The sequence below is a fragment of the Coturnix japonica genome, unplaced genomic scaffold (genome assembly GCF_054131305.1).
Source record: "Coturnix japonica strain WE unplaced genomic scaffold, WE-NBRP24 Scf062, whole genome shotgun sequence".
Taxonomy (NCBI): Eukaryota; Metazoa; Chordata; class Aves; order Galliformes; family Phasianidae; genus Coturnix; species Coturnix japonica.
The window spans coordinates 302,516-324,342 of NW_028188965.1; the positions used below are offsets into that span (position 1 = coordinate 302,516).

At 57.0% G+C, this 21,827-nt stretch overlaps 1 protein-coding gene across 21 annotated transcripts; it reads right to left on the reverse strand.

Moving 5' to 3' along the window:
- Nucleotides 1-195: 195 nt before the first annotated feature.
- On the reverse strand, nucleotides 196-20,722 carry ARHGEF11 (Rho guanine nucleotide exchange factor 11). 21 transcript variants are annotated; one of them, XM_085533722.1, is made up of 42 exons: nucleotides 20,351-20,670; nucleotides 14,991-15,020; nucleotides 14,197-14,288; nucleotides 13,747-13,845; nucleotides 12,713-12,762; nucleotides 12,577-12,634; nucleotides 12,126-12,304; nucleotides 11,957-12,028; nucleotides 11,512-11,631; nucleotides 11,219-11,273; nucleotides 11,051-11,127; nucleotides 10,518-10,655; nucleotides 10,318-10,392; nucleotides 9,824-9,925; nucleotides 9,352-9,450; nucleotides 8,780-8,822; nucleotides 8,594-8,690; nucleotides 8,391-8,513; nucleotides 8,153-8,176; nucleotides 7,641-7,785; nucleotides 7,414-7,507; nucleotides 7,139-7,168; nucleotides 6,771-6,897; nucleotides 6,484-6,663; nucleotides 6,116-6,163; nucleotides 5,418-5,605; nucleotides 5,185-5,331; nucleotides 4,925-5,004; nucleotides 4,536-4,661; nucleotides 4,324-4,441; nucleotides 3,947-4,125; nucleotides 3,796-3,871; nucleotides 3,470-3,637; nucleotides 3,281-3,368; nucleotides 3,077-3,178; nucleotides 2,811-2,893; nucleotides 2,528-2,731; nucleotides 2,176-2,448; nucleotides 1,719-1,811; nucleotides 1,265-1,464; nucleotides 988-1,174; nucleotides 196-750 (listed from the first exon to the last, which is right to left on the reverse strand). In XM_085533722.1, the coding sequence occupies exons 1-42, from the start codon at nucleotides 20,383-20,385 to the stop codon at nucleotides 701-703; spliced, it is 4,554 nt and encodes a 1,517-aa protein (XP_085389848.1). In that variant the 5' UTR covers nucleotides 20,386-20,670; the 3' UTR covers nucleotides 196-700. The 21 variants fall into 21 exon arrangements, with proteins under 21 accessions (XP_085389848.1, XP_015739912.2, XP_085389847.1 ...); XM_015884426.3 differs by having other exon boundaries at nucleotides 2,528-2,734; XM_085533721.1 differs by having other exon boundaries at nucleotides 6,771-6,900.
- Nucleotides 20,723-21,827: the final 1,105 nt, after the last annotated feature.

Consider the following 21,827-nt stretch of genomic DNA (forward strand, 5'->3'; position numbering starts at 1 on the left):
ATAGAAGCAGTGAACACCCAGCATGGGGAAGGTGGGGGTAATAGGGGCAGTGTATGTACGTGATATAGATCCATGAGCCCCATATGTGGCTGTGGGTGGAGAAACGGCACGTTTCTGGGCTTTACTTTACAAAATAATAACAACGATAAATTTCTTAGGAATTGAATGGAACAGATGATACAGCATCAAACAGCAACCGGTCGATCTTGGCTCTATTATATATAATATATATATATATATCAGACACCCCAACGTCGGCCTTGCTTCTATGGGATGGGGCTGCCCTTCGCCCCCCAGCCTTGGGGACACGGCTGTCCCCCATATGGGGGTGACACAGGGGGGAGGATGGGGATGATGGGGATATGGGGGGGGGTTATTTACACGATGGGGTGCACATACGTACATATTTATAGTCAGCGGGGAGCACGGGGGCCGCAGCACGGAGAGGAACAAAACAAAGTGCATTTATACAGACTAGATCCAGAGCTCACGGCCAGGGGAGGCAGGGAGCCAGGCTGGGGCTGCCATGCAGGGTGAGGGGTCCCCGTGCTCCCTCTTTCCATAGGGGAACCCCCCCATCCCTATGGGTGAGGCTGGCATTGCTCCCCAGCCCCCCAAAAGGGTGGAGGGGGCTGGTGGGCAGCTCCCCATATTTGAGTGATTGTAGGGGGGGGGGAGAGACCCCCACCCCGCTCCGTGGCTAAAGGTCGGCGGTGTGTGTGGGGTCTTCAGCCAAGGGGGCTCTGGAGCCTGGAGGAGAGAAAGGAGGTGTGAAGGGGGAGAAATTGGGGGTCAGGGGGTGGAAATGAAGGTTCCCCTTCACCCCCCCCAAACACTTTAAGGGGATGATTAGGAAGAGGGAGAAAGGGAGAAGATACTGAAGGGGGACAGAGAGAGAATGGGGCAAGAATAAGTGAGGAGGATGGAAAGAAGTGAGGTGATGAGGGAGATAGGGACATGGAAAGGAGATGGGGTGCTAACACTCACCTGGGATGTTGGTGCTGTGGCCCTGCAGGCTTCTCAGGGAGCGGGTCAGGGGGCTGCCACCCTCGGGGCTGTGGGGTTGCTGGGTCCATCCCTCCATCCCAGGGGCTGGGTGCCCCACAGGGGTGGTGTCTGCAGATGAGCTGTGCCCAAGGGACTGCAGCAGCTCCCAGTGGGCAGCTTCCACAGCCTGGTGAAGGGAAAGGACACAATGTAAGGGCAGGGGGGCAGAGGTTTGTGGTTTCCCCCTCTGTTATATCAGCCCTTGAGTGGGGCTCACCTTCAGCCTGTTGAGCTTCAGCGTCAGCTGCTCGATGGTGCGGAAAATGAGGTCGACATCTCGGAGGGGGCCGGGTGGGTCTGGGGGACCCTCAGCAGCGCTGGGTCGGGGGGGTTCCTCAGGTGGGAAGGCCTGGGGGGGTCCTGGAGGTGGCACAGGTTCAGGGGGCCCGGCGGGCATGCTGACATAGAAGTAGTTACCTGTGAAGGAGGGAAGAAGACTTAGTGCATTGGGGGGGCATCAGGGTTGCAGTGGCACTCTGTGTCCTGAGCTCTGGGGACAACCCTCGAGGACATGGCCCCCTCCCACCCCTCCCCAAGGATACAGCACCACCCAGGGATATGTGTCCCCCTGGAGGATATGGATGCCCTTAAGGGACAGGAGGGTATAATGGGGAAACATGGCTGTGGGGACTCAAGGAAACCCCCCAGGAAGGGGATGGGGGTCTCTTTACCATCTACATTAGCTCCGCCTCCTTCCTGCAGCTCAGTTTCTGTTTGGCTGCTGCCTGGCGAGAGCGTGGCCTCCTGAGCACCCTCCGCTGGGGCTGTGCACCCCAAAAAGAGACAGGGAAGGGAGAGGGAGGGGGTGAGCTGGCCCCGCCACCAGCACCCACCACCAGCACCAATCAGCATCCCATCACCAACACCCATATATATATACCAGCATCACATCAGTCAGCATCCCCAACACCAATTAGCACCGGCACCCATCAGCTCCCCCACCACCAGCACCCATATACCAGCATCATTTAGCATCCCACCACCAGCACCCATTAGAACCCACCACCAGCATCCCAGCTCCAAAGCTCATGCAGAGAGACCCCAAATCCCAGCCAAGGGAAGGAAAGGAACAGCCCCCAGGTGCCCCCCCCCCCCCATGCCCGGTTGGGGACAGGCAGCTCCCCATACCTTTCCGGACCACCTTGTAGCTGCTCTGCTCCTCAGCAGACACTGTTGGACCCGTCTCATTCTGTTCCTCCAACCCTGATCTTGACTTTGGCTCTTCGGCAGCACTTTGGGGCTCAGCCAGCAACTCTTGGGATGCTGAATCTTGGCTGGAGAGCACTGAGTCCCAAGTGTGGGTACCCCCAATGACTGATGGTGTGGGTGTCAGATCGTCCTCAGGCTCCGTGTCACGACTGGGCAGGAGCCGACGCAGGATCAACAGCCGCAAGTTCTCCACTGGGATAAGAGGGATAAAGTGGTTGGGGGAGGTTGATATCATGGAGGGGCCTCCCCAGTCCTCCTGAGCATCACTCACCATCCTCCAGGGCTGCCTCGGCCAACCCCTCGGCTGGGCTGGGAACTGGCAGTGCCAAGCGCATGGAGGGCTCTGGGTGAGCATCAGACACCTCTGTTTGCAGAGGTCCAGGGGGCAGCTCTTCCTCTTCCACCTCGCTGCTCCCCGGCTCTTCTGGCAGCACTGGAGGTTGCTCCCTGCCCAGCAGCTCCGTGGGATTGTCGTCTGCTGCATTGAGAGGGGAAGAGCTCAGGGTTGTATCCTGAGCCCAGAGACAGATGGGCAACTGAGCATGGGAAATCACCTGAAGAACTCTCCTCCACTTCTGCTGCAGAGCTGCTGACTTGGGACAGGATGGGGGAGACGTCAGGGTCCTGCAACACCAGGCTGCAGGATGGAGAGGGGTTAGACTGGAGGATGGCAGTGCTAAGGGGCCAGGAGCCCTGAAAGCTGCTTCTGGGTCTCCAGTAAATAGCTCCTGCAGCAGGGAGAACCCATGTCTCCAGCCCCACCAGCTGGAGACACCCAGCAGTGCCATCAAGTGCCAGACCAGGCTCCAGCCCTGCTCACCTTGAAGGTGCCATTCGAGTGGGTTCCGGCATCTGGCGCTTTGGGGGGAAGGTAGCATTCCTCATGGCACTCTGCACTGCCTCCTCTAACACCTCCATCCACCTGGCCGGCCCAGAGCACCGTCAGCTCCTGGGGGGGTCACACAGGGGAGCCCCCTCCCCAACCACGCACTGCCCACGGCACCAGTGCCCCTTTAGCCCTTACGTGTTCTTCTCAGAGGACGTCAGTGCTACCAGCTCATAGATCTGGGGTCCCAGCTCTGATGTGCAGATGATGAAGAAGGCTCTTTTATCTGAACAGGGGGACAAAGCAATGGAGAAGCTCAAGGTACAGTGAAGAACATGCTCAAGAGGACAGGTCCCCTACCACCCCCTGCATCCTGCTGTCCCCTACCTGTGGCCACGGAGCGAATGAGCACCGAGTTGAGCTTGAGGATGGGGCTGAAGGTCTGCTTGTTGTCCAAGGAGCCCAGAGCTGTCTTGCCGTGGCACTTGAGCACCAGCTTTTCATCTTGTTTCTGTAGCAGCACCAGGAGGTCCTCCAGGAGCAGCACGTGCAGATCTGGAGTGGAGAGCAGAGAGAAGAGGCTCAGGGTTGTGCTCACAGCCCAGGAAGGATTATCCTGAGGACACCACAACTCCAGCTGGCATAACCTCACAGGGTCCCCAAAATGCTACCAGGGGTCCCACATCCTGCAGGACCTGAGGGGAGGTCCATACCCACAGTCTTATCCTTGCTGATACGCCAGGTGAGTGGCCCTTCGTGGATCATGCGGCGGGAGGTGAGGTCCAGGCTCTGAAGGAATGAGAGGGCAGTGGTGAATGTGCTGGCACCAGGCAGCCCCCCAGGCCTACAAGGAGCTGGAATCACCTTGAACTCAGCTGCCAGCGGGTTGCTGGTCCTCTCCAGTGAGGTGGCATCCAGGCGTTTCTGGTAGCCCTCCAGCCGATGTCGGTTCTCTGCTTGCTTCACTGCTTCATTCACATACTTGAGGATGTCCCGGCACTGGTCTCGGGCCCGGCACAGCTTATCATGCTCCGAGGTGCCCGCTGGAGCAGGATGATGGTCAGGGGGAGCAGGTGCTGCCCTGTGTAGCTGAGCAACACTCACACACCCATGGCTGCATCCTGAGCCCACATGGAGCCAGCCCAGAGCTGACAGAAGGGAGGAGTCCCCCCAGCACCAACCCATCCCAGCTGGACAGCAGCACACCATCCTCACAACCCTAAGAGTCCTCCAGCCCCTACCTTCAGTATGCTTGAGGATGTTCTCCAGCAGCAAAGGGTACTTGGTCAGGCGTTGCATTTCTGAGATGATCAAGTCCTTAAGTTGCAGGCGCCGGCACTGAGGGTTGCTTTCTGCTTCCTAGGGCAGGAGGAAAAGGATGAAGGTCCTGGGGTGTGAGCAGGGGCAGCCAGGAGAGCTGTGGGGTGAGAAGCAGCCCAAGAGAGGAACGAACCTGCATGAAGATCTGGAAACGGGTCTCCTTGCGCTGTTTGGTCTTGATAAGCTCCAGCGCAATGGACTGGTAGGAGCAAAAGTCAGCAGTGACCTGCTGGATCTCCTCCTTGGCCAGGCCGTCAAACTGGGGGCACAGAAAGACGTGGGCTCAGATACCAACAAACCTGGCCCACCTTGACCCCACCATGGCCCTCCCAAAGCTCCTCCATTTCCATGTTCTGGTTCCCAGAGCAAGAGGCAACGAGGGACAGCACAGGTCTCTGTGACAGCAGGGTCACCTCTGCCCTCTGCACAGAAACCTGCAGGCTCCCCTGTCTGCTCCTAGAGGATGTGATGTCCTCAGGGCCGGAGTCACCCCATCCCCTCTAAGCAGCCACCCCTCTTTACCCGGGACAGCATGAGATCCCCGATTTCCTTAATGATTGGTCCTTCTTCCCGGAGCTTCTTCATTGATTCGGAGAGGGAATCTGGAGGAGGAAATGGGAGACACAGTGAACTTTGACTGCTGCTGCCATGAAACTGAAAGTGGGCTACAAAGATCAGCAACAATCAAACAGCCCAACCCAGGCTGGTCATTGCATAGCCCAGGGCAGTGCTGCCACTGCAGGAAGGTTTGCAGGACAGAAAGAAGGGAAGGAAGAACTTACTGTGGATTTCAATCACATCTGGGAGGTTGGGGAAGAGCAGCGCCAACTCCTCCCTGGACAGCAGACTCTCCTTCCTCATCCGCTGGTAAAAGAGGAGGTCGAGGACTCGGAGGATGCGAAGGTGAGATACCTCCGTGGCAAAGAGCTCTGTCAAGAGGCAGAGGATTAGGAGGTGTCCTTGGACTGTGTCTGTAGAGGCACAGATTCTCAACTCCTCACTCCTAGCTCCTCACCATTGATCACCTCCTGCCGGTCAATCTCCTTCTGTGGCAGGCTGGCCAGCAGCTCCCGGCCCACCGTGTGCTGCCAGTTCTGTGCATCCAGCTCGGACTCCAGGTCTGAGAGTTGGCCCTGCTCGTCCTCCAGCAGGTGAGGCAGGAAGGGGTCAGCACCAAAGCCCAGGCTGGGCGACTCGATGCTCCTGGGTGGATGAAAAGCAGCAGTGAGAGTACTCTGCAGTCCTTCTCCCCCATGAGCCCGCCTGCAGCACTCCCAGCACAGCCAATATCTACCTGGGCCCTATTTCGGCTTGAACCCGGGACCTTCAGCACAAGAAGCACAAGCCTCTGACTCTTGAGCTAACAGACTAGGTCCCCCAGCAGCCATCTATATAGGTCGATTAAGCTCCTGCGTGAGACACAAGGGAACAGAGGTGCCTCCTAACTCCTGGGATGGGGAGCTGGCGTTACGCAGGACTGTGCCAAGTGGAGGCATCTCTGGGGGCTCCCTCCCTCCCTCCGTCCCAGGGCAGCCCTGAGCATCACTTCCCCTGGTGCTCTATCAAGGCCTGGGAGAAGCTAGAAAGGTCCCCTCTGACACCCCCAGCCCCCTCTACAGTGACCCTCCTGCTCTGTAGGACCCAGCCCTGGAGGTGGCGGCGGGCTCGGGGTGCTGAGGTAGAGGCAATGGCAGCAGCAGCCGTGCCACTCACCTGCGTCCCATCTTCGGTGTGTAGGGGGGGGTGGGATTCTCCAGCGACCTGGGGAGGGATGGGAGCATCACCCATGAGACCCTGTGGCATCCGCAGGGCCCTCTCCTCCCAACACAGCACCCTGCAGCACTTCCCAGGAGTAAATCCCTTGAGGGACAAGTGCCACCCATTGCAATGCAAGGATTGGGGCACAAAGGTGCATTAAACCAAATTCTCACTGGCTTCCCAACTGTGAAGTTGGACTCTCAGGGCTGCACCAGGAGGTGCAGAGCCCAGACACTGCAGGCAGGCAATTGACCATCCCAGCTCCCTCCTGAGGGCCACAGGTAACCCATCTCCCCTAGCCTGGCTATGCTGGCAGCTCCCACCTGGTGGACAGACTGGAGGCAGAGGAAGATGCTGACTGGTGAAGCCTGGTTGCCTCAGCTGCAGCATCCATATCCACGTCGCTACGGGAGCGGGGCACGTTTTCTGCTTTCCTTGATTTCTTCATCTCTTCTCGACCTTTCAAGCTCTCCGAACGGCCCAGCTTGACCTCAGCACGAGATCTGCAGCAGGGAGACAGAGCAGGGAGCATCAGGCTGAGGGATGCACAGGCAGAAAACACAGGGTGAGATCACAGAGGGCAAAAATTGCCCCCCCAAACCCTTCATACCCGTCACCCTCCAGCAGGTCCTCAGGGAAGCTGCCAGTGGAGAGACGCTGCGAGCCAGGCTCCTGGTTGTCATAATGCTGGTTGTTCTCAAAGTGCTGGATAATGTTCCTCACATTGCCGGGTTTGACTGCTGGGGCAAAGAGAAGGGAGGGATCCTGGTTAGGGCAGGAAGGAGGAGATAGATGGTGGCATTGCTGCCCTCACTGTGGGATGTCACCAAGGCCACCACTGGGGCTTCCCTAGGGACATCTATGGGCAGCCCTCCTCCAACCCCACAGCCCATCCAGTGCCCAATGTAGCAGCGTTGGGGGAACAAATCAAAACTGAGCACGTGAGATGAATGGCAAATAAAAGAAAAGGGTTTTTACCTTCGACAGGGGACAAAGGGACATGAAATGCTGAAAGGAAAAAAACAAAAAAACAAAAATGAGATGTCAAATCAATCCTGTGTCTATCAACGGCGGAGGAGGCAGAGAAGGGAGGGTGTGAGCTAATGGTATAAGAACTGAAAGTAGAAGGGGGGGGGAACATACATATGCATGTCAGAGCACACGTGCACACATGTGCCAGAGCACACACGTATCGTTGCATGCTCTCCACCATCTCAGCCCACCCTGCAGCTCCACAATATCCCAATACTCACTGCTCTGGGACATTTTGGGCTTCGCAATGTACTTTAGGATGGGGTTGCGCTTCTTGTCTTCCATGGCATCCTTGTCCTTCTTTGTGCTGCTGCTCTGCTGGGACACCCGAGAGGAATGTTGGCATCACAACGTGGGCAATACACCACAGCTCTTCCTCCATCCCAACCACATATTGCAGAGGGAGCTGGGAGCAGAGCAGAAGGACAGCAGCCATCACACCACTCACCTTCTTGGCCTTGGGGAAGAAGGGCAGCCACTTGTCCTTGTCCGGGAGGGCCTGTGCCTTCTCACTGGTGCTGGCTACACGTGGCTCACGGCTGCGGATGCCAGTGTGGTTCATGTATGTGCTGAGGGCAAAGGCCATGGGGGAGCTGCAAGAGAAGAGTCTGAGTGGAGACAGAACACCAGGCTGGAGGGTGAAAATGGAGCTGGGACATCCTGTGGGGTCTCGTGTGACAAAGGGACCACTCCTTCCTGGCCAGGGGACACCTGGGAAGGGACAAGGAAGGCAGAAAGGCAGCAGCCTTCAAGAGGGAGAGTTAGGGACACTCCTTCCCCAAGCCCTGCCATCCTGAAAGCCCCCAGAGATAAAGCTGGCACTGGGACAAAGTGCTGCAGGCCAGCATATTAAAGGGGCGGTTTAGCATCTCCTCTCTAAGACCCTTTTCCCCTCTTTAGTCAGCAATAGCAATACAGTCACAACTGGGTGCATGCTTGCCATGGCTGAGAGTCACTCACCTCCTGTCCTCTTCATATTTTGACCTGCAGAGAGAGATGGAGAAGAATAAGAGAGCCTGTTTGTATTCCTCTGCTCAGCCCCTTGGAGCTGTCCCCAGGCAGGGTTCTCCCTCTATGTCCCCTAAAGACCTTTCCTCCCATCTCTGCCACCAGCACCCCCAGCTCCTGCTCCACTTTCTCCTTCCTGAGCTCAATCAGCACACTGGGGAGATGGCAGGACCAGACAGCCCACACTTACAGGATGTCACCCAGCTGAGCCAGCTGCTTCTCGGCCACTTGCCGCTCCTTCTGCGGGTCCCCATCCAGGTCCAGGAGGTCGTTTTCCCCATATAGGCTCCCCAGGCCCATGGTGCGCTTCGTTCTATGGGCACATGGGGGTCAGTGCCACAAAGCACAGGGGGAGGTATGCTGAGATCTGTGGGGTGACCATCCCACTGTCACCTGTAGTCCTGGATCTGCTCCTGTATCTCGGGCATCACCATCTCCTGAGCTTCAAAGAGGGCAGCTCGGACATCATCCCCATTCCGTAGGCGAGCCTCTGGGTGATAAAAGGACAGGCAGTGTCACCAGCCATGCAGGAAATTGCCATAAGAACTTTCTGGCAGCCCCTGAGAGCTCCTCACTCACCGATCTCAGCCAGAAGCTGCTCCGACACCTTCACTCGAAGAGGCTGGGGAGGGAACACAACGCAGTGTGAAGGAATTTGCATGCCAAAGCCACAGTCACACAGCTCTGAGCTGCAGAGTGAGGGTGCTCTGTGATCCTCCACCATCATTGTTTGGCATTTCTGCAACTTGGGGGGGGGTGTGAGAGCTGAGAGTCCCACTCCCCCAGTGCACAAAGCACCCAGCACTCATCATAGCACCCAGAACACAAATCCCTCTGGAGCAATGTCCTCCCTTCAAGCAATAGGTACCCCCAGGAATCAGAGGGCACAGCCTGAGCCCCAGCCCTGCCTCTATGACCCCTGCTCCAAGCTGCCTGGTGCTGCTACCATTGTGCAATGCCTGCGCAATGCTTTACGCAATTTGCATCGAAGCAGAGAAGCCAGCATCAGCAAAGCACTGTCAGTAACAAAAACTGTTAAAAAGGACCCTCATGCAATGGACAAGAGACTGATGTTGGCTTTCCAGCTGGTTCTCCTCCCACCCCCTGCAGATGCAAGGACCCCTATACAGGCACACAGCCCCTGCCCTCACCGCGTTCCGATCCAAGAAGATGTTCCAGATATCCTTCCCCAAACCCCGGGAATCCTTTGCTGTTGTCTGCTGGCAAACGTCTGCGCATAAGTAGAAGAGCTGCAAGGAGGGGAGACCAGAGGTGGGCAGCGAAGAAGGAGGAAGGTTTAGAAGCAGGAAGGTGAAACATCCAATAGAGCAGCAGCCAGACGGCCATGAAACAGGAAACGACCGTGGGGGTCTGGGAGGGCAGCGCCCTCCCCGCGTCACGCCTGGGAGGAAGGGGAGGACATGTAACCCTACACTGGGCTTCCCTCACTGCTGCACAGCTGGGGACAAGGCTGCCAGCAGCTTCCTGAGCCCTACACAGAGCCTGCACCTCAGCAATGTGCTCAGCAAACCAGCAGCGCCCGCAGACCCCAGGGATGTGGGTTAGGGCACGGATACACCGCCCCGCTGGCATTTCTCCCAGCTTGCTGCCTCCAGCTCTTACCAGGGGGCTGGGATCTGCCTGGGAGAATATGTAGCGCAGGAAGACTCCCAAGTGTGCTGGTCGGGACTTCAGCTTGCTCAGGTCCTGGAAGAGGGAGTCGCACTGCAGGGCCCGAAGGAGAAGCATTGGTTAGGAAAGAAGGGAACCGATTTGTCTGGAGCTCTGTTGCATACCCCTGGGTGAAGCTCCAGCCCCTGCTCCCCAATTCCCACCAACCCAATTCAGGACACCCCCATCCCCACCACGGCAGTGGCTGGGCTGGTGACAGCTGTCATCCAGGAACGCTCTCGGCACGGGCTGGGATAACAGAGGCAGATGAGGTCACTGGACAGCTTCCTCCTCAGGAGGATTTCTAAATGCCAAAGCTTCCTGGGTGCCAGGGCACACAGCCACAAAGGGAGGAGCATGTGAGAAGTGACAGCCCTGTCCCGTGACCTTGGCTAACTGCCCCCAGAGAGATGGGACAAGAGCCAAGAGCAGTTTGGTGCCATTACCTCGTTGTTGAAATAGCCCGGATCGTAATCCTCCTCTGGCCCAATGATGAGAGGTCGTCCAGTGCGCTCTGATCCCTGCAGGAGAGGTGGGACAGCATTAGGAGCTGGGCACCGGCTTCAGGGAGCGTGAGGACACTTGATGTACCCTGCTAGATGGGGTGATGGCTGCATGCCCAAGGCCAGCACTGGTCCCATCCTACCTGCTCAGTGGTGGGGGTGAAGGCGGTATCGGAGCCCTGCCGGCGATGGTGCTGGAAGAGGCGGGCTGTGATGACTGGGGAGGTGCGTGGGCTGTCCAAGCCGTGGTCAGAGAGGACAGAGTTGCGGTTCAGAGAGATCTGTTCAGGAAGTTGGAGGGGAAAGGCTGGGGATGGCTCTTGCCTGACTTAGGGTTGTCCCTTGAGAGCAGTTTGCAGCTCTGAGACCATGAAGACCACGTCCTCAATGGGCCCAGCAAACTCAGAAACCACATAAAACCTTCAGGGCTATGGGAAGAACTTTAAGACTAGAAGCACAAGCCTGGGGACCACTCATTTCTGGGGCAGCAATGTCAGGATATGCACTGCATGCCCAAGCACTGCAATCTCAGCTCTGGTCCGTGGCTCCTAACAGTGCAAAGAACCCTCCAGCTGTACCCTGCTGTCATATTCAGTCATCTCAGGTGACATTTAGTTTTAAATAACACTTTCCCCCATCGTTGCTGTGACCCAGCAGAGCTGGGCTGTGCTCTCACCTCGCTGACAGAGGGGAACCGCTCCGTGCCTGACTCCAACCCGCTGTCACCATCCTGAGAGTCCACTGAGAGGCGGCCTGGGGACAGAGGAGAGGCTGAGTCCCATGTTCAGGACTTCCCAGTGCACAATGGGGAGAGGGGAAGGTACAAACTACCAGCACCACTCACCTTCTGCTGCCCTGAACATTGCCATGCTGGAATCACCAGACAGTCGCCCCAAATCCTGCAAGGTGAGGGGAATGTGGGACCAGTGGGATGCCACCCAGCAAAGGGAGACACTCCAGCACAGAGCAAGAGGACACCAGGCTGCAGAATCTCCCACTCACCATAGCAAAAGTGGGAAACCAGGAGCACCAGCACCCTGCATGGCCATGATTCCCCACTCCCCGAAGGAGCTTGATGCCTGGTGCCTAACCCTAATCTAAGTTAGGGTTCCAACAGAGCTTGTGCTGCTCACTTACCATGGAGCCACTGGTCTCCTGGCGGATTTTGAGCTGCAGCTGGCTGACCCTCCGGCGTGCTCCCTCAATCTGCTCCCCCACCACAGTACCAGGGTTGCGGTTGTACGCCTCATAGAAGCGCTGAGTAAGAGGATAAAGATACTCACAGCGGCCCCAAACCCATCAGCCTGCCCCATTGCTCATGGGAAGGGGGCAAAGACACAGTTGCTACATGGCTCAATGGGTCAATGTGTGCACCAAGGGTCAGACAGCACCCTAATGTTGCACATCTCCCCAAGGTACCAGTGCAGTTTGGCTGGGATGTTACAGACTGCTGCAAGAGCCCATTAACTAAACATCAAAGCAGGAGAAAAGGGTTGAGAGCTGAGCTTCTCCCAGCACCTATCAGCTCAAGCAAGAGACAACCCAGCCCAGAGTCACTCCTGGAGGAGGAGAAGCATTGTACCTGCAGCTCTGCCTCCTCCTGCCGCAGCATGTTCCGGAGAATCTGCGTTGCATGCTTCTGAACCTCAGGGTCCTGCAGTGTAAGGTGGACACAAGCCAAGGCTGAGCTCTGCCTGCAATGCATTGCAGCCTGCAGGAAGGCAGAGAGCAGGGTGGGCAGGACACATTACCTGCAAGGGCTTGGGGCCAGTGATGCGCTGTGGTGGGGGGAGTGGTGGGGGTGGAGGTGGTGGGGGGCAGGCAGGGGCATTGCGGGGTGCCCCTGTAGTGCTCGTGTCTTGCTGGGAGTTGGAGAGCCCAACTGACGGTGGTGGGGAGCCCAGGAGTGTCAGGGCCACGTAGGCACCAGCTGAGGACATCAAGGATTAGAAAGGAAAGAAAAGCTCCTGTCATTCACTCCTTGAAATATCAGGTGAGCACTGCAGCAATGGGTGGGCACATCCCTATCCCTGTGTGTCTGTGGAGGACTGAGACAGATATCCTCATCTTCTCCCAAAAACCAAGCCCTGCCTTTGGGTATGATGCTGTCCCTCCCCAGCTGGGCATGTAGCCTCATCTCTAGGAGCAATAAAGGGAGAGCTCTGCCACCTGAGCTCAGAGCCAGTTTCTGGCCATACTCACACTTGATCAACTTCACCACCTCCAGGTGGGAGCTGTTGGTCACCATGGTGCCGTTCACCTGGCAGAGGGGAGGAGAGGAGAGCCATCAGCTGCAGACACAGCAGCAGGGCATGGCAGCACAGGCCACAATGCTCACCTTGACTATGCGGTCCCCCTCCTGCACCCCAGCCTTCATGGCCGCTCCTCCTGCAGGACAGACAGACAGACAGGCATCAGAAAGGGTTGTGCAACATGATGTGAACACCATCACAGCCCAAATAGCCTCTGTGCTGCTTAAGCAGCCACAACCCAGCCCTTCCTATCCCTGGCCAGACCGGGGTCCCAGTATCCGCAATGACTCCTACACATCCCAGAGCACCACGTGCATGCAAACACCGGACAGGGGCCCAGCAGCAGCACTGCTCTGCTCCTCTCCCCACTCCACTCTGTAACAAAGCCACTGAGGCTGAAATATAGGAAAAATTATCTTTTCCTCAAGCCAAAACCAAGAGGAAATGTTTCCATGAGCTCTGACTCCAGGCCAAGGGGCTGAGACACAGCAGCGAACTCCAAAAGTGGAAAGTACATGGGATCACTGGGATTCTTTTGGCTCTTAACACTCTCTCTATTGGCAGTGAGTGACTCGGGTGGGCGTCCCTGCTGTCCCACGCCTGGGTGAGGTGGGTGCACGTGATCACACACCAAACAGCATAGCTGGGGAAGGTCCCCATTCCAGTCTCTGTCTCTCTGGAGCAAAGGGCATGGAGGGGTCTCCCCACACAGCTCCTGTTGCAGTAGAGAGGAACCCCAAAGCAAACCTGCCCTTGAAACCCACAGTGCTTTCCCTTTACTATATTCTCATTTTTCCTGGCTTTCAGGCTAGAGGGGGGAGGGGGGAGGAGGTGGGAACATCCGCTGTAAAATAAGCAGCTCATTGTCTGTCTAAATTGCTGCTCCCAGCCCTGCCACCCCGCAAAGTCATTATACTGCAAAACGAGCAGCATCTCCTGCAGCACAGCGCCAAGAGCCGTGCGCTGCCGACGTGTGTTTACCCAGGGCTGCCAGAGGGAACTCCCCACCCACCCATAGCAGCACTTAACCTGTCCCTGCCCAGAGACACCCCAAACCTCAGTGCTATATGGAACAGGTGAGGGGGTCCCAAGGTGTCCCCCCGCCTCTCTGCCCTCTCACCTGGCCGCACGGACTGGACGAGGACGATGCGGTCTCCACTGACAGTGAAGCCAAAGCCATGCTGGTCCTTCTGGATAATGACACACCGCTGAACCAGACCTGGGGAGGGAAAGGAAGGGAAGCCAATGAAGCTCTGAGCTATGGCTTTGCTAGGATGCCTGATTTTAGGTGGTTAGTGTGCACCACTGTGTGCAACCCAGCCTTTCAATGCCAGAACATCCCTGCTGCAGGGTGGAAATTACAGCTTATGGGAGCACCAACCCCAGACCCGTAGCTCCATCCCAGCCCAAGGGATGTTTCAGGGCTGTTTGAAGCCTGCTGTCATGAGGGTCCCTTCCTATTCACAGCCTGGGGATGGATGTGATGCAGCCCAGTGCTGCTAGCACTGGGAGCTGCCAGCCCTTTCCCCATGCAAAGAGCTCAGCACTGTCCTCAATCACAAGAGCTCACCTGTGGTCTCGGAGGAATCAGAGGGTTGACGGCGGTGCCCGGGAGATCTCCTCTCTGAAGATGAATCACCCAGGGAAGACAGGCTGCTCAACCTGCAGGGAGAGTGCAGTCAGGCTGATGGAGCAAGTCCTCGGTCACAGCTGGAACCTGGCTTCTCCTCAGGAACAACTCATGCCCAACGTGGGGAAGCACCAGCAGCTGGCACCCACCTGCCCCTTGGGAAAGCGCTTCTCCCATCCCAGCCCCAAGGGATGCTCAGGAAGGTCAGGGAGAGCAGCACAGGGACAGCTGGGGGGACAGGGGCGTCATGCAGAGTGCACAGCTGCAGGGTTTGGCAGGCTGCAAAAGGGTTGATGGCAGAACAGGGAGGAAGCTGCGAGGGATGGAAGAGAGATGGACACACAGACGGACAGACAGCAGACGGTTCAGTGCTGATGTTTTGCCCCCTCACTGTGGTCCCGCAGCAGGGTGCAGGGTGGACAAGCTGCCTGAGGACTTCAGGGCATTGCAAGGATGCAGCGCATCCCCTCGCCTGGTGCTGGAGGGATGGAAGCAGGAGGAGGAGGCCCAGACACTGCCTCCATCTCCAAATGGGAACACAGCTGCTTCCCCATCCCTGCTCCTGCCAGCGCTGTGGGGCCATGCTGCAGTTGGGAGTCCCAGAGCACCAGGAGAGTGATGCCAGGGCTGCAGCACCACTGACAGGAGCAGCCATGGGTCTGTGCCCTGCCCCAAAGGGCTGCAGTGAAGCGAGGGTGCAGCGTGTGAGTTCAGGCAGCCCCAACCCCGCTTACCTGGGCAGGCGCTGCCTTTTGCTGCCCGCTCTGCTGCCAGCAGAGCACAGACCCCAATGGAGGTGGCACAAGACCCAGAGGACAGCAGTGCAGGAAGGGGGAAAGAGGAGACAAACAGATCAAGAGACAGAGGGACACACAGCACAGCCAAACTCCACGCTGGCACCCCTCATCCTACAGGACGAGCAACCTCCATGAAGGAAAGGCACCCCAGGACCCTCTGTTGCCACTCTGGGGGTACCCAGTGGGGTCCTGGCACCACCCAAACCCCCATGGGATCAAAGACAGAGGCAGTGCCAACCCGAGAGCCACGCTGCCAGTTTCCAAGACTCAACAGCTCCGAAACCACAATTACAGGCATTGAGTAATCCGCCCCTTTCCATAGGATCAGCATTCTCCTCCTGCCCTGGTGCCACGGGGCCATGGCACAGAACCAGCTCCCTGCAGGACCTGGGCATTAGGAAGCATCTCATTGGGGACTGCTGAAGCCGTGCTAACTCTGGCTCCATATACACAGCCATAGGGCATAGTTGTTGATCCACTCGATCACGTTTGCAATCAGGAGATGCTGCCTTGGCAGGATGGAGACTGGGCACATTTATAGGCTGGAAACGCAGGGGCACAACACTAACATGATCCTGGTGCGATTACCCATCAGGATTACCCATGGGATTACCCCATGGGATTACCCATGGGATTACAGCAGGCGGGCACGGGGCAGGAGGTGCCTTTATCCAGGCCAAGTTGGGATCTGTTCTTTCAGCATCGTCCCATATGCAGAGACCATCCAGAAGGGATGTGCTGTGATGTCTGTGTTGTAAGCCTTGCAACCAGAGATGCACAGAGCCCAGTGTACCGAGCTCATGGCCGGACCCTTCCCGGATAACCCAGAGCTGCTGGGCCAGCGTCGGCTTATTTCCGTCTAAAAGAGTAGTTTAATTCGGCTTTGCATAAGCTTCTTCCTAATTGACTTATGGGGAGCCAAACCACGCCTGTCCTGAACCAAAGGCAGCGCCAACACAACTGAGCCCTGAGCCAGGCTGCAGCAGTGCTGTGATTTCTCTTTTGGGTTCATTTCTTTGGGATTTGGGACCCCAGATGCTCGCCCTTAGGGTGCCATAAGCACCTCTGCTGGCCAAGACATCACCTCCTAAATGTGCAGCCACACAAACATCAGCCCTTGGGTTTTCCTCAAAGATTTCACTCCTCAACCCTCCAGGCTCCAAATTCCGGTGGTTATGGGGCTGACTCACAGAGCACCCTGACTCATTTCGGCCCCACAGCTGCCAGGCTTTGACCGGCCTCAGCCTAATGTCCCACGCTCTGCTGTACTCAGGGCAAGTCCTTCTCCTGGACTGACGTTATATTTCCCCTAGTTCTGGTTATTTTTAGTTCAATTATCATCTTTGGGCGGGACGTCCCCATGTCAGTAAGCTGGGGTTGCTTTGTCCCTATAGCGGAACCGCAGCACTTAGGATGAAGTGGGCACTGCTGGCATCACCTGGTTTGTTCATAGAAGGGACAGGGCAGTTCAGCATGAAAATAAAGGTGGAGGGGGGTAAAAGGGAGGGAAAAAAAGCCCATCACCCCCACTAAAGAGCAAACACCCCCAACCCAGTGAGCTCTGCCCACACAGAGCAAATGCCACAATTAAACGATTAAGAGAGAAACAGGATCAAACCCTCAAAGTGGGTCAGGCTACAGGCAGCTCCGTGCAGCTGTTGGCTTTGGGGCTGGGATCTCTCTTGTTTTATTTCCCCCTTCCCTGTCTCCAAATGGCTGCTCCCTATAGTCCCCTCCCGGGGACACCGACGTCAGACACGTCGGCACTGCACGTTGCCTGGCCAGAACGGGACGGGAGCTACCAACAATATAAATAAACAGGGGATAAAGGAGGAAAAAACACCACTTGGAATTGAGCAGCTCGGATGGGGGGGGGGGATAATAGGAAAAAGAAACCCTAACTTGGAAAGGGAATCGGGATGCTTGCAGTGCAATGCTGCACTGATCGGATATTCTCAATGCAACCCACAGCCCCGCTGAGCTGCACAGCCCTTCCCCTCCCAATATTCTGGAGCAGGAAGGAAGGAAGGAATTTCAGCTAAAAATGATTCAACTTCCTCTCCTTCCCCCTCCCCGTGGTGTGGCACAGAGGGACGATGCTGGACCGGCACATCCAGCCTGGCACGTGTGAATTGCATCTCAGGTCTGGGCACAGAGCACACCAAGTCCTGCTCAGGGAAGCCAATAGTGAGCACAGCCCCCATTGCACTATGATACCCAGACAGGAGCCCCAGTTGCACTGTGATACCCAGACAGAAGCCCCCATTGCACCGTGATACCCAGACAGCAGCACCCATTGCACTGGGATACCCAGACAGCAGCACCCATTGCACTGGGATACCCAATACAGCAGCCCCCATTGCACTGTGATACCCAGACAGGAGCCCCCAATGCACTGTGATACCCAGACAGCAGCACCCATTGCACTGTGATACCCAATAAAGGAGCCCCCATTGCACTGTGATACCCAATACAGAAGCCCCCATTGCACTGTGATACCCAATACAGGAGCCCCCATTGCATTATGATACCCAGACAGGAGCCCCCATTGCACTGTGATACCCAGACAGCAGCCCCCATTGCACTGTGATACCCAGACAGGAGCCCCCATTGCATTGGGGTACCCAATATAGGAGCCCCCATTGCATTGGGATACCCAGACAGGAGCCCCCATTGCACTGTGATACCCAGACAGCAGCCCCCATTGCACTGTGAAACCCACACAGGAGCCCCCATTGCACTGTGATACCCAGACAGCAGCCCCCATTGCACTGTGATACCCAACACAGCAGCCCCCATTGCACTATGATACCCAATACAGCAGCCCCCATTGCACTGTGATACCCAGACAGGAGCCCCCATTGCACTGGGATACCCAATACAGGAGCCCCCATTGCACTGTGATACCCAGACAGCAGCCCCCATTGCACTTTGATACCCCCACAGCAGCACCCATTGCACTGTGATACCCAATACAAGAGCCCCCATTGCACTGTAATACCCAGACAGGAGCCCTCCAACCTCAATGTGGTTTCAGCAGCCAACCTGTTTGTTTGTTTCCTTCTTGTTGCTCTTATATCCGAGGGAGAGAAGCAAAGCAAAGCAAAGCTTGGGTATCAATTTTCCTTCTGCAAAGCCCCGCGTCCAAACTGAGTTTAAATCCATGGGTTCCTGCAGCAAACTTGCTGCAGCAGATGGGATTCCTCAGGAGCTTGGTTTAAATTAAGGCTTTTTAATTAAATGGAGGGGGGGGGAATTAATATAAGTGCAATGGCTCTGGTTATTTAATGGCAAGGCAGACTCCAAAGTGAATTTTGGTAATGCCCCTTTCCCTGCAAGGAGCCTGAATGAGGTGGGGACTTTGGTGATGGTGACACCAAAGGGAGAGAATACAGGAGGGGTGAGAGCTTGACCACAGCCTATAGGAAAATCCTGATCCTGCAGCTGTTAGTGTGGACCTGGCCACAGTGGGGACACCATGGGATGCCTTGAACCACACCAGCTATGCCAAGCAGGGCAGAAGCCAGGAGCAGAGCACCCAGGGTTGCTCAAGAGCTTCACGAGGGGCTGAGAGATGAGCATTGTGCCTTAATGATGTTTGCAAAGTGCTTTGCACATGAACTGTGCTCCACAAATGCTGAGGCCTTCCTGCTGCCAGCGGCCTGCACCCATCCAACCCTCTCCTCCTTGCTGGGAGAAGCAGCTTCCATCCTTCCCCTCCCTGCTTGCAGCATGAGAGTGCAAGGTTAGCTGACAACGAAAGCAAAACCAAGCTCTTGTAGAGGAAACACCGTCCCCATGTAGCTCTGCTGGGAGTGCCCAAGGTGCCTTTTGGCCCCGATAAACCCAGCGTGGTTGAGGTGGTTCAAAACAACTGCCCTGCAGGGATGCTTTCTCCCTGCCCTCCCACCACGCACGCCCTGCAGCTCCTGTTCTGTCAGTGCAAGGAACTGAGATGGGAATGGCTCCCGTGCTGCTCAGAGCAAAGCCTGAGCACCATCATCTTCATGCATCCCCATGGGATGGCATTGGGATGGCACCAGGACAGCATCAGGTTGCTTTGAGGTCACACCAGCGAGCCAGAGGGAGAAAGTCCTCAATTTCACACCATTTCACCCATTTTCAGGTTGCTTTTGTGCTGGAGAACAGCTTCCCAAGGGCACCTGAGGCTGTTGACCTTATGGAGCAGTGGGATGGTGGCTATTTAAGGAGCAGACAGAGGTATTAAGCCCCATACCAACAGCCGGTGCCTACTCCAGGTCACAGCATGCAGCACCTCCATCTCTGATCATGGCTTCTGACCATGCTGAGCCCAGCAAAGCCCAAGAAAGAACCTGGTCTGCAGTCATGCTCCATCCCAGAGGCAGAAGTGCTCACTTTATCCTACCCACAGCACCAGGTGTGGGGGGGGATACAGCAAGTAGAACCCAAACTACTCCATCACTATGTGCCCCAAACCACAGAGCAACAGAGGGACAAGCCAGCTGGTGTGATGGGTAGGAGCACGGACACCCAATGAGGGCTACCCATAAACTGATCCCAACATCCAAACACCCGATGGAGGGGCAGCATCTGTATATTGGTCCATGCTGGAGCTATGGGAGGGCAGCAATGCCCTGTGCCCTCTGCATCACACCATCCCTACCCCTTCTCCCACCTGGTCCATGCACCATTCAACACTGTTGCTCCCTGCTCCTTTGGGCCACAGTTTTCAATGTCAGCCCGCTGAGCTGCATCTTTTCAGGGTCCCCATTATGGACCCACAACAGCCAGACCTCATATCCCATCGCTTTGGGGATGTGATGGAGGGCTCATCCCACCCACAGCTGCATGGTTCAGCCCCAGGGGGGGGCATGGCTGTGCCGTGGCTGTGCTGTGGGCACTTAATCTAAGAATTAATTACAAATAACCCACCGTTATCCTGCAAACAGAAGGAACCTAATGGTGGGACGCACCAAGGGGTCAACACACATCACCCAAGCACTCAGAACCACTTCATCCATTCAACTCCAGCACTGCTGCTTCCATACAACCCCCAGCACCTTTGCATTCAATCAACCCCAATGTCAAACACCACTGCATCCACTCAACCCCAATACCTGTTCAACCCCAGTGCCCAGCATGACTTTATCCACTCAACCCCAGCACCACTACATGCATTCAGTACCCAACACTCCACCATATCCCTCCACACCCCTAAACCCCCTTTGGGACCCCCCAAATCCGACCCCAGGGCCGCTATATGGCATTAGGGCCCATCCAAACCGAGGCCCCCATTCCCCTCGTCCCCCCCATACCTATCCGGGGCGGCCTGCGGCGGCCTCACGCTCATGGTTCCTCCACGTCCCCGCAGCCTCCGCCCGTCGCCCCTTGGGCCGCAGCCTCACTCAGCTCACGGGGAACCGCAACCCAAAGCCGGCCGCCACCATCCCCGGAGCCCGGTGGCCCCGAGATGGAGCGCTGCCCCGGCTCCAGCGTCCCCCGAGCGGCCGCGGGGAGCGCGGCGGGCCCGGCCCGGCCCGGCTCGGCCCGGCTCGTCTCGGCTCCGTTCGGCTCCGGCCCCGGCTCGGCGCGGTCCCCCCGCCCCACCGCCCGGCGTTGGGGGCCGGGCCGAGGGAGAGGCCTATGGGTCCTCCCAATCCCCGGGCTCGCCCGGCCCTCGGCCCCGCCGCTGAGCGGGGGGTTGTGAGGGAGGAGTGAGGGGGGTTTTAGGGGACGGCGGTGAGACCCGGATATGGGGGGACCCGAGGGAGGAAGGAGGAGGGAGAGAGGAGATATAGGGGTGTGAACGGGTATGGGGGGGGGTCTGCAGTGATTTGGGGACCTGCAGGGATTGGGGGATATATGGGGGTGCAGGGTTATGGGAGGGGGGGGGTCCTGGGGGACTGATGGATGTGAGACTGGACAGTGTTTGGGGAACACAAGGGGATAGCAGAGATTTGGGGACCCATAAGGACTGCATGGGTTTGGGGGATATATGGGGGTGCTCGGGTATGGGGGGGGCTCATGGGGGACTGATGGATATGGGGGGACAAAGTGGGTATCTAGATTTGGGGAGCCCATAGGGACAGCATAGATTTGGAGACTGGACAGAGAGTGTCTGGGGAGGGGATAGCAGAGATTTGGGGACCCATAAGGATTGCATGGGTTTGGGGGACTACCAGGGTATGGGGGGACCCGGGGGAGGAAAGAGGAGGGAGAGAGGAGATATAGGGGTGTGAACGAGTATGGGGGGGGGTCTGCAGTGATTTGGGGACCTGCAGGGATTGGGGGATATATGGGGGTGCTTGGGTATGGGGGGGGGGGGTCCTGGGGGAATGATGGATGTGAGACTGGACAGTGTTTGGGGAACACAAGGGGATAGCAGAGATTTGGGGACCCATAAGGATTGCATGGGTTTGTGGGACTACCAGGGTATGGGGGGACCCGGGGGAGGAAAGAGGAGGGAGAGAGGAGATATAGGGGTGTGAACGAGTATGGGGGGGGGGGGTCTGCAGTGATTTGGGGACCCGCAGGGATTGGGGTATGGGAGGGGGTCCTAGGGGACTGATGGATATGGGGGGACAAAGTGGATATCTAGATTTGGGGAGCCCATAGGGACAGCATAGATTTGGAGACTGGGCAGAGAATGTTTGGGGAGGGGATAGCAGAGATTTGGGGACCCATAAGGATTATATGGGTCTGTGGGACTACCAGGGTATGGGGGGGCTCCTGGAGACAGAACAGATCTGGGGACCCTCTGGGACTGATGGGTTTGGGGGGGACACAGTGGGT

Excerpts from the sequence above, each read along its gene's own strand:
- ARHGEF11 (XM_015884422.3), bottom strand. The coding sequence starts at position 20,385 with ATGAGCGTGAGGCCGCCGCAGGCCGCCCCGGATAG. Across the intron at positions 13,846-14,196 it reads TGATTCCTCCGAGACCACAG|GTCTGGTTCAGCGGTGTGTC; the intron begins GTGAGCTCTTGT and ends TTCCCTCCCCAG. Across the intron at positions 3,638-3,795 it reads CAGCAAGGATAAGACTGTGG|ATCTGCACGTGCTGCTCCTG; the intron begins GTATGGACCTCC and ends TCTCCACTCCAG.